This window comes from Mus caroli, chromosome 11 (genome assembly GCF_900094665.2).
Source record: "Mus caroli chromosome 11, CAROLI_EIJ_v1.1, whole genome shotgun sequence".
NCBI classification, from domain to species: Eukaryota; Metazoa; Chordata; class Mammalia; order Rodentia; family Muridae; genus Mus; species Mus caroli.
This window is the reverse complement of record NC_034580.1, coordinates 71,718,167-71,734,364: the sequence shown is the minus strand read 5'-3', so window position 1 is coordinate 71,734,364 and position 16,198 is coordinate 71,718,167. Positions and strand designations below refer to the sequence as shown.

At 40.6% G+C, this 16,198-nt stretch overlaps 1 protein-coding gene across 1 annotated transcript in view; it reads left to right on the top strand.

Annotated features, from left to right (window-relative positions):
- Cpd (carboxypeptidase D) overlaps positions 1 to 16,198 on the top strand; it is a 69,902-nt gene that overhangs the window by 49,059 nt on the left and 4,645 nt on the right. Inside the window, exons 12-20 of the mRNA XM_021176197.2 lie at positions 1,432 to 1,755; positions 3,679 to 3,874; positions 6,475 to 6,610; positions 7,328 to 7,459; positions 8,236 to 8,331; positions 8,435 to 8,499; positions 12,915 to 13,046; positions 14,128 to 14,313; positions 14,847 to 14,946. Of these exons, the coding sequence (XP_021031856.1) occupies positions 1,432 to 1,755; positions 3,679 to 3,874; positions 6,475 to 6,610; positions 7,328 to 7,459; positions 8,236 to 8,331; positions 8,435 to 8,499; positions 12,915 to 13,046; positions 14,128 to 14,313; positions 14,847 to 14,946 (1,367 nt within the window). The remainder of the gene's footprint in view (positions 1 to 1,431; positions 1,756 to 3,678; positions 3,875 to 6,474; positions 6,611 to 7,327; positions 7,460 to 8,235; positions 8,332 to 8,434; positions 8,500 to 12,914; positions 13,047 to 14,127; positions 14,314 to 14,846; positions 14,947 to 16,198) is intronic.

Here is a 16,198-nt window from a genome sequence, read left to right as displayed (position 1 = left end):
CTTTCTCCCTTCCTTTCTCCCTTCCTTTCTCCCTTCCTTTCTCCCTTCCTTTCTCCCTTCCTTTCTCCCTTCCTTTCTCCCTTCCTTTCTCCCTTTCTCTCTTTCTCTCTTTCTCTCTTTCTCTCTTCCTTCCTTCCTTCCTTCCTTTCTTCCTTCCTTCCTTCCTTTTTTTAGAAAACTAAACAGTCTATCTTTATAGTCCTTTACAACTGGTTATAGAATTGGAAACACCTATTTAAACTGAAACTTCTCTTTTGTTGTTGGTTTTGTTTGTTTTGTTGCTGTTTTGAGACAGGAGCTGGTGACATCCAGTTTGACCTCGAATTTCTGATCCTCCTGCCTCTCCCTCTGGAGTGCTAAGGTTACAGGCACATCACCACACTCAGCTGGTTTTCTTTGTTCATGAGTTAGCAAGAGTAGACCCTACCACAGATACTCTCCTCTCCTTTAGAGCCAGAGTATTTGTGAAGTTAGTTTGAACATTCATTGGAGGAAAGCTAAGTACAAGACCCTCAGAGCTGTCAGTACCTTTCTTTTCACCAAGAACAGAGCTTTTAAGTAGCTGGTAGCTTGTAAATAGGCCCACACTATTGCGTTACAAGGTTATTGTTTTCTTTTACTTTTGCAGAATAATTAGAGAAACTAGATCCATTAGGGTGTCCGAGAAGCAGGCAAAAATCAGGTCTTTGGTAGAGAATGTCCTACCTCAGGCTCTCCCATCACATTCCACAAATGCTGGCAGTGGAGTCACACTCCGGGAACCTCTGGGTATCTGCAATAAGCTCAAACTTGCATTTAAAATCATATTTTACTTTTTATTTTAAGTATATGAATATTATGCCTACACATGTCTGTGCATGCCTGTTACCCACAGTGGCCAGAAGAGGATGTTTGATTCATAGGTCTGGAGTTATTAATAGTTGTGAGCCACCATGTAGGTCTTGGGATTTGAACCCAGGTCCTCTGGAAGAGCAGCCAGTGAGTGTTCTTAACCACTGAGCCATCTCTCCAGCTCCTGAAATACTGTTTGTTTGTTTGTTTGTTTGTTTGTTTGTTTGTTTGTTTGTTTGTTTTGAGACTGGGTCTCTCTACATAGTCCCAGCTGTCTTGGAACTCACTATGACAACCAGGCTAGTCTCAAACACAGAGAGCTACCTGCCTCTGCTGGGATTAAAGTTATGTACCACCATGGCCAGCATGAAATCCTAATTTAAATCTTAGAAACTTATTCATATTATATATTTACCTATGTTTTTTCTTTGTTATTTTTTTTAAATAATAAATTGTCTTCAAGTTGAAAACTTGATTTTTTTTTTTTTTTTAGAAACGACATAAGTTTATTTCTTGAGCTTATTCCTTCTCTGCAGTCCTCTATTTCCCAGTGCTGTAATACTGAGAAAGTGTGCATCTGACCTGTATGCTTTGTTATAGGTATAACCCTGTCACCAAGAACGTGACCGTCAGGAGTGAAGGTGCTGTTCAGGTCAACTTCACCCTTGTTCGATCTTCAGCAGATGCAAACAATGAGTCAAAGAAAGGCAGGGGGCATAGCACCAGCACTGACGACACCAGCGACCCAACTTCTAAGGAGTTTGAAGCATTAATCAAACACCTTTCGGCTGAGAATGGCTTGGAAGGCTTCATGTTAAGCTCGTCCTCAGACCTGGCTCTGTATCGATACCATTCATACAAAGACTTATCCGAGTTCCTGAGAGGACTTGTAATGAACTACCCACACATTACAAACCTTACCACGTAAGATGACCCTGGTTTTCTTCCTTTGTTTAAGCGGGTTCATTCCTGCTTTGCCCCATTGGAATGGTTCTTAGGCTTGCTCAGAGGATTCTCTGGGGAGCTGATGGATGAGAATTATTTCACAAGGACATTTTTCTGACAGTGAGTCTCATGCATTGCCAGAAACTCCTTGTTAGGTTAATGATGCATGGATGGAGCCTTCCTAGAGTCAAAGTTCTCTTCCTATCACTTCCTTTGACTGATTGTCACGTGCATGCTGAGTTTCTGCTGCAGATTTATATTCTCACTAAATGTTGTTTAGTTTATTTTGTCTTGCTGAGGGCAGTGGACACATTTTGGAAGGCTGAGTTCACCTATCAAGGATATTTATGCCAGGAGCATATAAGCTGCACACCAACTGAGCGTATGCCATGTATAAGTGTGTGTATAAGCTGTCTTCAGCACACCTACTGAGCGTATGCCATGAGTGTGTGTATAAGCTGTCTTCAGCACACCTACTGAGTGTATGCCATGAGTGTGTGTATAAGCTGTCTTCAGCACACCTACTGAGTGTATGCCATGAGTGTGTGTATAAGCTGTCTTCGGCACACCTACTGAGTGTATGCCATGAGTGTGTGTATAAGCTGTCTTCGGCACACCTACTGAGTGTATGCCACGAGTGTGTGTATAAGCTGTCTTCGGCACTCCTACTGAGTGTATGCCACGAGTGTGTGTATAAGCTGTCTTCTGCACACCTACTGAGTGTCATTTAGCCTTTTACTGTTTTACTGGGTTCACTTCATTGATTCTAAAATTTTGTCAGAAACTTTAGCTTTTTAAATTCTGATTTACAGTGTTTATAGATACAGAGCAATATTTAATTTGGAAGAGCCAGCTAACTTCCTCTCTTCAACTGAGTTTTTAGTATTTTTGCCTTGTTTGGGCTTTAAGTCATCTGTCATAGCCATACAACTGCACACCGCTTGTGGCCTCCCTACTTTAATAAAGCCCACATTTGGACAGTATCCTGCTAGATAACTTTTTTTAAAAAGCTCATTAAATATTTTAGCCATTCTAGTTCAGGATGTGCTTTTGAAAATTAAATAATTCCTTAAAGTACAACATATCTGCCAATGATAGACATGGTCTTTTTAAGTGGTATATTAACAGGCACCAAGTTCTACCGGCATTGTGACAAAGCAATCAGTTTTATCCTATTAATGTTTTTCAATTTAATGCTAATAACATCATTACTGTCTAGGTCTGGTTAAATCTTGGTCATAGTAAAAAAAAAAAAAAAAAAAAAGCTAGCCTTGAACTGGAAACCCTTGTGAAAGTAGAAATTTGATAATTTATTTTATTTTTATTGACTTAACTTTTACTGTCAAGCTGTTGCTGCATTTATTATAAGGTATAAACTGTTATTCATACAGATTAATTTAGATTTTAAAAAGAGAGACTCCTACATTTAGTATATTTAAATACTTACATAATAAGAATTGAAGCAACTCAGTGTAGAAGATAGAGCAGGGCAGTGTTGTGAGGCAGGAGCACCAAGTCTGCAGGCTGCTGAGCAGTCCTGGCTCTGAGTCTGGCAGGACTCAGGAAAGCCATTCCTCTAGGGTTTTCAGACACCATGTCTCAGTCCTTAAAGACTGTAAAGGCTTTTGTGCTTCGTTTTCTTCATCTCCATTTCTTTGTTTGTTTGTTTGTTTGTTTTTCGAGACAGAGTTTCTCTGTATAGCCCTGGCTGTCCTGGAACTCACTCTGTAGACCAGGCTGGCCTCGAACTCAGAAATCCACCTGCCTCTGCCTCCCAAGTGCTGGGATCAAAGGCGTGCGCCACCACTGCCCAGCTTCATCTCCATTTCTGTTTTAAAGTCTGTAAGTTGAGTTTAATATAACACTGAGTTCCTCGCTGACTTTGTTTCTGGTTTCTGAAAGTTTGGGACAGAGTGTTGAGTATCGTCACATTTGGTCCCTCGAAATCTCCAATAAGCCCAACATATCAGAACCTGAAGAACCAAAGATTCGTTTTGTTGCTGGTATCCATGGAAACGCTCCAGTTGGAACTGAACTGCTCTTGGCTCTGGCTGAATTTCTTTGCCTGAATTACAAAAGGAACCCAGTTGTTACCCAAGTAAGAGAATAGTTTGTTTTGCCATACTTCAAAGTCAAAGACTCTGGGTCATTGATATCAGGGTACCATATAAAACTTTAAATGTCTTAGTAGATTTTACACAGAAACACTTTTAGTACATTGTGGTACTATAAGAAAGAAAAAGAACCACCTTTGTATATACGCACTGTGCATAGTGTCTTTCTCGTATATTTCTTTGTGTATGTTGAGAGGCAAAGAACAAATAAAATGCTGAAAGTTTATATTCAGTCCAGTACTCCTGTAAGCCGAGGCTCCTTTTATCCTTACCCACAATTCTGTGCCTTCTAACTTGAGGATCTGCCATCCTCAATTACTTATAGACAAAATAACAAAATACAGTGAAAGACATAATTCTTTTTACCTTTTTAGGTAATATATAAAATCATTGGGGATCTTGACTGAAAGCAATTGCATATGAACTGATAGCATTATCTATTTAGCCATCTGTGGCTGTAGAAAAGAGGTCTGTCCTAGGGGCTTAGTTGTATATGATTAAGAAGCCTTGTGATTAAGAAGCCTCTGTGTTGTGTAAGGAAAGGAAGGCAAGAACATACATCCATTAACACTGCTTATATTGAACTTAGGGAAGGTGGGAAGCACAAATACTTGTTAAGTATACACTGACTGCCAAGCACTGTTGCTCAGTACTGTGTATACATTGTTGCTCAGTCCTCATCCTTGCAAGGACTGAGTAGAGGTATTGGTTAATTTACTAGACATCTGAAATCCAGTAATTAGTAAAACAAATCTAAACCAATATATAGTCTATGTTTGTTCTTTTTCTTGTAATTAAAAACAAACAGCAAGTGTATCTGGTGCTAAAGCCCACGCAGTGTTGCTAATAGTGCATCACCATCCCCCAAAGGAACTGGGGAAGAATTGGCGTCCTGATGAGGATCAAAAGGGACCTAGGTCCCTAGGTGAGATCAGACTCAATCGAAAATTATTATCTCCAGCAAAGTTGACTCCATTGACAACTTCTTACAGGTTGCAGAATTCTCTCCCAGACACTTTTTGTTTGTTTTCTTTTAAAATGAGACTATCTAAGATAGTGAAATCCCTGACTGTATATTAGAAATATCTTCGAACCTTTAAAAACACCAGTGCCTGGACTTCATCCCCAGGAGGCATCAGTATTTCTTTTATCACTCCTTAGGCTTTCCTCCCCACAAGAAATAAACTGCTACAGCTTTAGGCTGTTTATTTGTTTGAGACAAAGTCTCACTATGTAGCCAAGGTTGGCCTTGAACTTGCTGTATAGCCCAAGCTGGCTTCAAACTCATAACACTCCCACCTTCACCTCTGAAACTGTGGGGCTATAGGTGTGTACAATCACACACTACAGATCAAACTCAGGGCTTGTACATGTTAGGCACATGCTCTACCACTGAGTTAAACCAGGTTGTTCTCATATTTAGCCAGACTTGTACCTACTGGTCTTAAAGTAGTAAGAGACCATATCATAGGTAAAATACTTAGCAGGAATCTCAGAGCTTCTGAAGTCAGCCTGGGACATGGTGGAACCTGACAGAAGAGAAAGGAGGTGATGGGATGCAGAGATGCTGTTGAGTAGGTCTGTGGTGTAGTCGAAGAATCTCCCAAAGGCAAATTTAAGAGCCAGTGTTCAGAGCAAGGTCTCACATGTTTTCAGAAAGAGTTTAGTGCCTCTTGCTTTGAGGGGATGAGAATCCATCATTGTGGTGAAGGCCTGTTAGTGTTCCAGAGTAGGAGGTGGCCAGTCACATTGGGTCCAAAGTCAGGAAGCACAGAGATGGCGCCGTCTTCTGCTTGCTTTCTCCTTTCCCCATTTTTATTTTGTCTGAGACCCCTGTCCATGGGATGTTGCCATTGACATTGAATGTGGGTCCACGGTTAAACTTCTCTAAAACACCCCACAGGCATGGCCAGGGCTATTTCTGAGGTGAGTCCAAGTCCATTCAAAATGACAGTGAAAATTAAATGTTATACTGTCAGAAATATGAAGCACTTCAGAAGTTATTCCTTGCCCCATGTGGAGGCATTAATGTCTGTGGACACACTGTTGTCAACTCTCCTTGTCTGAACAGGCATTGCTATTTTCAGATTTTATATTCCCTCTTGTTACCCAGAAAATGACCCCACTATTATTACTAAGGCAGTGATTGGCAAACATGTTCTATAAGGGCCAGACAGTATATAATTTGGCTTTGCAGCAGCAGACATTCCATAGCTGCTCAATCTTACCATTATAATGCACTAAAGTAATTAAACATAAATGAATGGGCTTGGTTATGTTCAAATAAAAATTTACACAGAAAAGCAGCCAGCCAACAAACTGGATTTTATGTCAGGAATGCTTCTGTGACCACCATTCTTTGTCACTAAGAGGCTACGAAGAACACTAGTTATACAGTATTGTCTCATTTCTTTTAAAATTTGTTTGAAGCAAATAAAAATTGTATTCTACACTTCAGTTTCTTTTAGTGTTTTGCCCTTTAAAATAACGATTTAAAATGAACAATAAAGACTTTGTGTTTGGGGGCGGGGGGCTGTCAGTTCCACAGAGAGCTAATGAACTCTTGATTTCTTTTTCATTTTAGTTGGTTGACAGGACAAGAATTGTGATTGTTCCCTCTCTGAATCCAGATGGGCGAGAGCGTGCTCAAGAGAAAGACTGCACCTCAAAGACTGGGCACACAAATGCCCGTGGCAAAGACCTGGACACAGACTTTACAAGTAGGTCTAAACTTTAGGCCATTTAGTACTTTTGAAAAGAGTCTTTCTGTGCGAGGAGATTGGTCAGCCCCACTTTGTGAGTGATGAATACGGTGCTAACTTATGTAGGCTATGAGTGTGAAGGGTAAATCAATACAGACATTCAGAAAACATTTTAAACATTTTTTCTTTCACTTAGCAAAAGTAATTGAAGTTTTGTGTGTGTATGTGTGTGTGGTTTTTAAAAGAAACTTAGTGGAGATTATTGGGGTGTTCCAGTGCCTATAGAAGGTAGCAAAGGCCCTCTATTTCTCTACCCTTCCGAATATGTGCACACACAGCATATATGCATGCTGTTTTATGTAATGTACTAATGTGCACACATTATCTCAAACTATGCACAGCTTGGAATAACCTCCCTCTGAGAATGTCTTTTCTTGCTTGAGGCAGCATATAGTGAGACAATTGTCACACATTTTTAGTTGTTGTTGTTGTTCTAGATAGGGTTTCTCTGTGTGGCCCTGGCCATCCTGGAACTCACTCTGTAGATCAGTCTTGAACTCAAGAGATCTACTTGCCTCTGCCTCCCGAGGGCTTGGACTAAAAGCATGCACCACCACTGCCTAGCTACCTAGAGGTTTTGTAAGCCAGCATAGTGATGGAATTCAAATAGAGTATTTTTTTATACTTTCACAAAAATTAAAACTTGATATTTATCTTTAACTTTTCTGTTTTTAGGTAATGCTTCTCAGCCTGAGACCAAAGCCATCATTGAAAATTTGATTCAAAAGCAGGACTTCAGTCTTTCCATTGCCTTAGATGGTGGTTCTGTGCTGGTCACATATCCGTATGATAAACCAGTACAGACAGGTATGCTGAGGATCGCTTTTCACATGTGCTATTTAATCCTGGTAGGACATTCCAAGTCACTAAGTAATGCTCCTCCTAAAAGTTTTTCAGTAATGAGCATTTGCTTTGCTTTATGCTCAAATAATCAGCCTTATCCATACTGTACTTAAAGAATTCAGGCAGGCTGCAGAGGGAAGACCCGATGGAGGCCAAGTGGCAGCATCTGGTCATATCTGTTCAGTAAGCTCTACTTTCTCAAAAGCTGTCAGATTTTGAGAAATTCCTGTTTGTAGATTTTGAGAATACAAAAGCGAGTCTGGCACAGTGACAGTGCTCATAGTAACAGTCTAACCACTCCCTCCCACGCTTGACACCCTTGCCTAGTGGGCTGTGCCTTGTGGTAAGCTCAACACTTGCTTGTTGAATCTCCCCCAGGTCATGGAAAATGCAGACAGTTTGAGTTGTTTCAATGTAGCTTACAAGGAATATTGTTATTAGGCCCCAGTTGTCCATAGTTGAGGTACAATAAGACCAAAAGAATATTGTATCTTAGTATAGAGGCCTATTGTATAAATTTACCATTAGTATTTTTTTAAAGTAAAGAAGATGTTTGCTCCTAAGTAAGATTGTCTTACACTAAACAAATCAATGTTGTTATTTATGATAACTTCTCAGTAAACTTCAGTGGGTGCAGAACTTACTAGAAGGAGAAAAGAAGACTTGAATCCACGATACTAAACTTGAGAAAAAAATCTTTTCAAATTTTCCACTGACTTTCAATTTTTTCTTCTTGGTAGTGGAAAACAAAGAAACTTTAAAGCATTTGGCATCTCTTTATGCAAATAACCATCCATCAATGCACATGGGTCAGCCCAGCTGCCCAAATAATTCAGGTAGGTACTTCCCCTACCCTGGGTGACTTGTTTTGGTTGATTGTTTTGGGGAAAGGAGAGTCTTTGGTCTTGTTGACCCTACATCTCACAATGGTTTTTATAGATGAGAACATACCTGGAGGAGTGATGCGGGGAGCCGAGTGGCACAGTCACCTGGGCAGCATGAAGGTATGCTTTGGAGAGCATGGTTAGATGGGCTGAAGAATGCTGGTCATTGAGCAGAAAGCTAAGATAGAAAAGTGACGGGCATCTGGCATCTGCCTTGTTACTTCCTTGACATGCTTAGGCCTTAAATTAACCTGGCAGTAATCTTCTATTTTAAGCATTTTTCAATTGTATAACTATACTTATTTCCAACCATTACAAGTCTACTTCTAATTGTTTTCATTACTTCAGACTGCACCTGTACCAGTCAAGCAGTGAGCGACTCCCTGTTCTCTCTGGCAACTGCTGCTTCTGTCTCTAGGAATTTGCCCATTCTAAATATCTCCTAAGTAAACTTACCTGTTAACCCTTTTGTATCTAATTTCTCTCTCTTTTTTCCCCCCTTTTTTGAGACTGGGTTTCTCTGTGTAGCCCTGGATGTCCTGGAACTCACTTTGTAGACCAGGCTGGCCTCGAACTCAGAAATCCACCTGCCTCTGCCTCCCTTAAGTGCTGGGATTAAAGGTGTGTGCCACCACGCCTGACTCTGTATCTAACGTCTTATGTTAACATATTTTTTTGAAGTTTATCCATTTTATAGCACATATCACATACCTTTAGAACAAAATATTATTCTGTTATATATAGCATATTTTGTTTATCAACTTATATGTTGATAGACACGAGTATGTAGTTTCATTAGGCCTGAGTTTTCACTCTGTCTAGGTAGAGACCTAGGAGCGGCATTACTGGATATTATTACTGAATATTACTTTATTTCCATTTTTAATGTTCTGAAGACCCACCAAGCGTCCCTATAGCATTCCTACCACCTTACACCTATCAGCTGCATTCAAGGACTCCCATCTTCTCTGTAGCCTCCGAAATGCCTGCCATTCTAATTTGCGTATCCTATCAGATGTAACATCATCTCGCTGTGGTTTTCATTTTCATTTCTCCAATGGCTGATGACATTTGACTGACTTTGTATGCGCTCGCTGGTCATTTGTATGGCTTCTTTGAAGAAGTTATCTATCCAGATCTTCTGTCCACTTTACAATCAGGCTTGGGCCAGCAGGCTGCCTCAGAGGGTACAGGTGCTTTCTGCCAAGCTTTATGACCTGAGTTTAGTCCCCGTAACACACACAGTGGAAAGAAAGAAACAACTCCTACAAGTTGTCTTTTGCCCTCACATATGTACCATGACATGGATGCACACACAATGTTAATTTAAATTTTTAATTGGGATGCTGGAGAGATGGTTAAGAGCTCTAGTCACTTTTCCAAAGGATCCAGGTTCAATTCCTTGAACTCACATGATGGCTAATAACCAACCATCTGTAACTCCAATCGTAGAAGGTCCAGTGCCCTCTACTGGCCTCATTAGATACTGCACATACGTACACATGCATGCAGGCAAAACAGCATCCACACACATAAAGTAAGGATGAAATTAAATTTTTTAACCAATTGGATTGTTAGTTTTCTATATAGTCCACATATTAATTCCTTTTCATGTTCATGACTTACAAATAGTTCCAGCTCTCATCCTATAGGCTGCTGTTTTAACTTTAAAGAATTACGTTTATTTGGAGGTAGAAGTGAGCATGCGCCACTTGTGGAAACAAGCGCACAGCCTGTGGGTGTCACTGCTCTCCTCCCACCATGTGGGCCTGGGATGGAATTCAGGTCTCTGCCTCATGATTTGTTGGCATATTAAGATTCTGTTTTTCTTGTCAGAGTTTTATGGCTTTAGCTCTTAATATTGTTTAAGTTCGTTTTGTATACAGTGTGAGACAGGAGCTTAGTTTCATGGGAGGGCAGGGATCTAGATGGTTTTTTGTCAAAAATGTGAGTTTTTCCTCATTGGATGGACTTGACGTCCTTTCAGAAAGCAATTGAACACAGAAATATGGGCCTATGTCCAGATACAATCTCACGGGTTTGCAGCTGCTCTGTTGCTGTTGTACTGGTTTTGCTCTAACTGTGATTGATAAGTCTTTTGACACTGTTCTTCTTAAGGATTGTTTGGGTTATTCAAAAGTCTCTGCAATTCCAGCTGGACTGGAAGTTGGCTTTTCATATTCTGCATAAAAGGCTGTTTGGATGGACTTAGGGATTGCTCTTCTTTCTGACCCCGTTTAGTAAGTGCTCTTACAATTACACAGTGAGTGATTAACTGATCATTTGTTCTTGTGAGTAATAGGAAATTGACTTCATTTCTATTCATTCCTTTACTTTTTAAGAGTTTGCTATGTGGGGGAATACAGAGCTAGTTCAGCAGTTAGGAACACTGGCTCCTCTTCCAGAGGTTTCAGGGTCAGTTCCCAACACCAACATGCTGGGAACATGCTGGCTCTCAGGTACTTCTGTTTCAGTGCCAGGGAATCGGATGCCTCCTGACCTTTGTGGGCACTCCACACATGTGATGCACATAGGTACATGCAGGCAAAACACACATATACATAAAGTACATCTAAAAAATTTTTTTAAGGAATTTACTATGTGGGAGCATCTTGCTGTATTAATGATAAAATATTTTCCAATGCCTATCAAACAAGTAGCTGTTTCAGAATTAATTGATTTGATCTAGAAGAGAGCATCTTCCAGATATCATGAAAATGTAAAGACAGAAAATGTTATACCAAGTCAGAACCACAGAGCCACAGCCTTCCCTTTATGTGAAGGCTAATTTCTGTGATGCAGAGATAGTGATGCAGGATGCTCAGAAAGAGAAAGTGGCATATGCAGAGACCAGTAAGCAGTTTACTGAGTAACCTTTACCAAATAGAGACAAGAAGGAAAAGAGTTTAGGGCCTGGAACTGGTATGCTTTAATAAGGAGTGGAAGTCACTGAAGGTCTTGAGCAAGAACGGGATCTGAGCTGTGCTAATAGTGAGCCTAGGATACTTTGGAAGGAGACACTGCAAAGAAACTGGTTTGAAATAATCTAGACAAGTGACAATAGGATATGAATCAAGCATTAAAGCTTTAGTTTTGATACTGAAGTGCAGTGACAGCATTTGGAAATTATGGATAATAGTGAATCAAATCAAAATGGAGTTTCTGGCACAATAACCCTATTTTTTATTTATGCAGTAGTGGCATAAATACCTTAGTGGTAACCAACAGCTCTCCAATTGGACTTAAGACAGGTTCAACAAGAAGGAAACCACGAGTAATGTTAGAAACCTAATTAACTATTTAGAGCTAGTGAGGTCACAGGTCTTAGAGAATCTACAACCACCCACTTTACTAAACCAGCATGAACACTCACTACATTCTAATTATTTACCCTTATATCACAGATAAATGTCCTCACCCTTCATCAACATATAGACACCATTACAGAAAACTACAACCAATCAGAATGCAGAGTTGCAGAGTCCCGTCCTAAGAGATAAATCTAGAAAACAACTCTATCACTTGCAGTCTTAGAGAGCACTGCAGAAGAGAGGGGAGGATTGTAGGTCAGAGAAGGAGTGTGCTGTGAGATTGTGTCTCCTAGTAATGCAGGAGATAAACTATAAAAATCTCACCAATGTAATTGCCTAAAAATGAGCCGAGCAAGGACAAGTACAATAGACATGCCAAAGTAGGTAGGGGAAAAACACAGGGCCTCAACCCTATACAAAGAACTGCAGGCAACTTAGGAATGGTTAGAGCTGGAGAAATAGTATTCCCCAAGGAACAGCACACCAATTGAGTATAGCCATCCCTTGAAACATACATATTAGTTACAGTATATAGACTGAGCAGGTTATATTTAGAAATCTATATGTATCTACATAACATAGGCAACAGCAATCAATGTAAAAAGAAGCCATGGGTTTGAAAGAGAGCAAGGAGGGATACATGGAAGAGTTTGGAGGGAGAAAAGAGAAGAGAAAAATTATGTGATTACATTATAATCTCAAAAATAAGAAAAAATTATAACAAAAAAAGTTTGTTGACAATGTGAGAAAGTTAATATCATTAGGTAAGTGGGAGAGTTTCGGGGAAGGTGGTAAGAAGAGTTTGGAATCTGTCTGCATACCTGATTCCTGCACTTGACCAAGTGCTCCACTATAGCAGTGGCCATTGTCACAGCAGGCTCAGACTGGAAGGATCAGGACAAGTGCTTGTCCTCTGCCTCCAGTGCCAGGGGAGCAACAGTGGGAGTTGAAGAGTTGAAAGGCAAGCTGGCTCTCCACAAGGCATTTGTGCAGCAAACCCCAGTACACTGTCTGTCCTACAGGCACCATGGGAGGCACTGCTACATCAGAGTGGACATGACAGTCACTGTCCTCAAGGGACCCTTATTGTACATGCTGATTTATTTATACTTGTTGTAAGACTTATCACAAAAGCTGCTTACGTCACACATTTTCCTTTTAGTTCATTTGTTTACAAAGTTGATTTTCACATGTACTAGTTTGACTCTGGACTTTATATTCCAGGATTATAGTGTCACCTATGGCCACTGCCCAGAAATCACCGTGTACACAAGCTGCTGTTTCTTCCCAAGTGCGGCTCAGCTCCCTGCCCTGTGGGCAGAGAACAAGAAGTCTCTCCTTAGCATGCTGGTGGAGGTGAGCTGGGTTTGAGTTGTTTGCTTCCCTCGGATACTGAGGATCAAACCCAGAGCCTCATGCATGCTGGGCTTCATCCTAGGAGTGTACTCAATGAAAACCTTTATTAAAACACTTTTAAATGTATAGAGAAAGAAGAATTTTGTTCTTGTGTGTGTGTGTGTGTGTGTGTAAGAGAGAGAGAGAGAAAGAGAGGCAGAGAGAAAGAATGTGTGAGTTTATGTGTGTATGCTGTCCACACATGGACTATCACATGTGTACATGTCAAAGGTTGAGGTCACTTTCTACTATACATACTAAGACACATGTCTCGATGTACCCAAACCTCGCTAATCTGTCTAGCCAACTTGTCCCAGGGTCCCCTGCCTCTGCCTCCTGAGCACTGGATTACAGGTAGGCTGGCCTGCTCACCTAGCCTTTGACATGGGTTATAGGGATCTGAGCTCCAGTCCTCCCACTGCGGTGGAAAGCTTGCTTTCCTCTGAGCCATCCCCTAGCCTGAGGTTTGTTCATCTTTTTGTTGATGCCACAGATGCCGTGCGCTCACAGACCGTTACTCTGATAGAATTGGGAGCTTCTTGTTCTTCAAGCTCAAGTGCACACTGTCAGTGTTGCCATGGAGGGAAAGCATTCAAGGCGTTTAAAGCCTAGCTAACACTTTAGGCTTTCATTGTATCAGAGTTCTTATGGCTGACACTGTCTCGGAAGCACTGACTGATTAGTCAGAGTCACTGGAGACAGAGAGTTAGCTAGCTGACGGGCGGGGTCAGGTTGGTTTGGACCCAACCCTGAGCTATAATACACCCATACTTTTTTTTTTTTTTTTTTGAGACAGGGTTTGTTAATTTGATGAGAGTGGCCTTGAACTCCATCTCCTACATCTACCTCCTACATAGCTAGGATCATAGGCTGTGCCCTACTGTAACTACAAGGTTTTGTGTTTTGTGTAGGGTGTGTACATGTACACATACATGTGTTTGGTTGATTTTGATCAAGCCTCAAGCTATTGCCTGTAAAATATCTGCTGACATTGTGAAAATTATGTTATTTTATTTGTTTGTTTGTTTGTTTTTTCTTTCAGGTCCACAAAGGAGTCCACGGGTTAGTAAAAGACAAGGCTGGTAAACCAATCTCGAAAGCAGTCATTGTACTCAATGAAGGAATAAAAGTATACACAAAGGAGGGGGGTTATTTCCATGTGCTCCTAGCTCCTGGAGTCCATAACATCAACGCCATTGCTGATGGGTACCAGCAGCAGCACACACAGGTAAGAGACTCAAGGTGGACTTGGTAAGTGCTTATTGTTAGTAACACTTGTGTCTTATTTTGAAACTCTTGTTAGGAAGCAAGAAGTAAAAAGTATGCCCACCTCTTGATTACAGAACCTATTCTTTTTTGTTGCCAAAAAAAAAAAATTCCTCAGCAACAGAAGACTAACTTGCATAGCATTTGTATAGTGTAGATGTCACTTGGCTTTGCTTTATAAGCACAAAGCACTTAGTGAAGCAGGGCTTCAGTATCCTATAAGTGGCTTTTGCAAATTTAATTTTAACATTTGTTGTGTGTGGATATTTGCTTGTATGGTCTGTGCATCATTCACATGCAATGCCAGCAGAGGCCAGAAGAGGGTTTGGATTCCTGGGTTCCCTTGAACTAGAGTCATGGATAGTTGTGAGCCACTGTGTGTGTGCTGGCAACCAAGCCTGGGTCCTTGGGAAGAGCAACCCCTGCTCTTCTCTGCAGAGCTTCTCTCTAGCCCCATAAGTGACTTTTTATGATTCTTAAACTTTATCCTTTTAGGTCTTTGTGCATCATGATGCAGCCAGTTCTGTGGTAATAGTCTTTGATACAGATAACCGGATATTTGGTTTGCCAAGGGAACTCGTGGTAACTGTGTCAGGTAAAGATTTTCAGTTTTTAGTACTTACATTAAAACCAGTTCTGCTGTTACAATTTGAGAGTGGCTAGCCGCCACAAACACCTCCAGCTAGTTGCTTCTCCTCTAAAGTATACTTACATAACCTGATTTTCCCAAGCTGCTGTTGTCTTATATGTTCTCGTGACTTGTCCCTAACTTTTTCAGGTCTATCCTCAAATTCATCTCTACTGAGAGACCTGTTATTATCTCAACCCTACATTTTTTGCATCATCTTAGTTATCACAGATCTCATATGAGTCTGCCCAGTGCATTGTCTACCTTTACTGTCCCCCACTAAAACAAAGGCTCCAGGCAACAGAGTTGATCTGCACCCCCAGATCCTAGAGCCATAGTTGGCACAATGGGTCTTACTGAACAGTGTTGCCTTGTATCAAGATCATAATGGTTGCTAGAATTTACTCTTTGGTTTTTCAAGGTCCAGGAAAGAGGAAATGTTTCCCTGCCAAGGTTAATTTGTGCCATTGTTTGAGTTGCTTAAAGGTTAAGGGGAAAATATGTGGAAAAAGCCATGTTCCAGTGTATTTCGTCTGTTTGACACAATGATCTTCCATTCATTTCTCAGTGTAACTTGGACTTAAAGCAAAAATCCAAGCTCTATTGCAGGTGTGGGGGCTCAGGTGAAAATGGCATCTTAGAGGCGTGGTGTGATCACAGAGCCCCTTGTGGGATGCTCACCATTCTCTCTGAACCTGGCAAAATACAAAGTACTTGGAGGTTAAAGCCACAGGAGTCAGGATTTAAGTTAGCTGTTGTGCATTCAGATTTTATTTCATGACAATTTTTTTTTTGGCTAAGGCTATTATTTTGCTAATCTTGTATACAAATTTAAAATAAAAAAAGAGCTTAAGGCAGAAGGAACACTGCAAGTTAGAGGCCAGTCAGGACTATGCTAGTCTCAGCTAGCCGAGATACAGTGAGAGCCAGGATAGATGGATGGATGGATGGAAGGTTGGGTGGATGGATGCTGGCAAGATAGCTTAGCAGGTAGCAGCATCTTGCTACACAAGCCTGGTGACCTGAGTTCAATTCCTGAAACCCACAGTAGAAAGAGAACCAGTGTTTACAAGTTGTCCTCGGAATTCCACATGCATGCATGTGTGCACACACAAAATAAATTTCTAAAAAATAATTTAAACATCTTTAAGTAAAAATTTTAAAAAAAGAAGAAAGAAAGAAAGAAAGAAAGAAAGAAAGAAAGAAAGAAAGAAAGAAA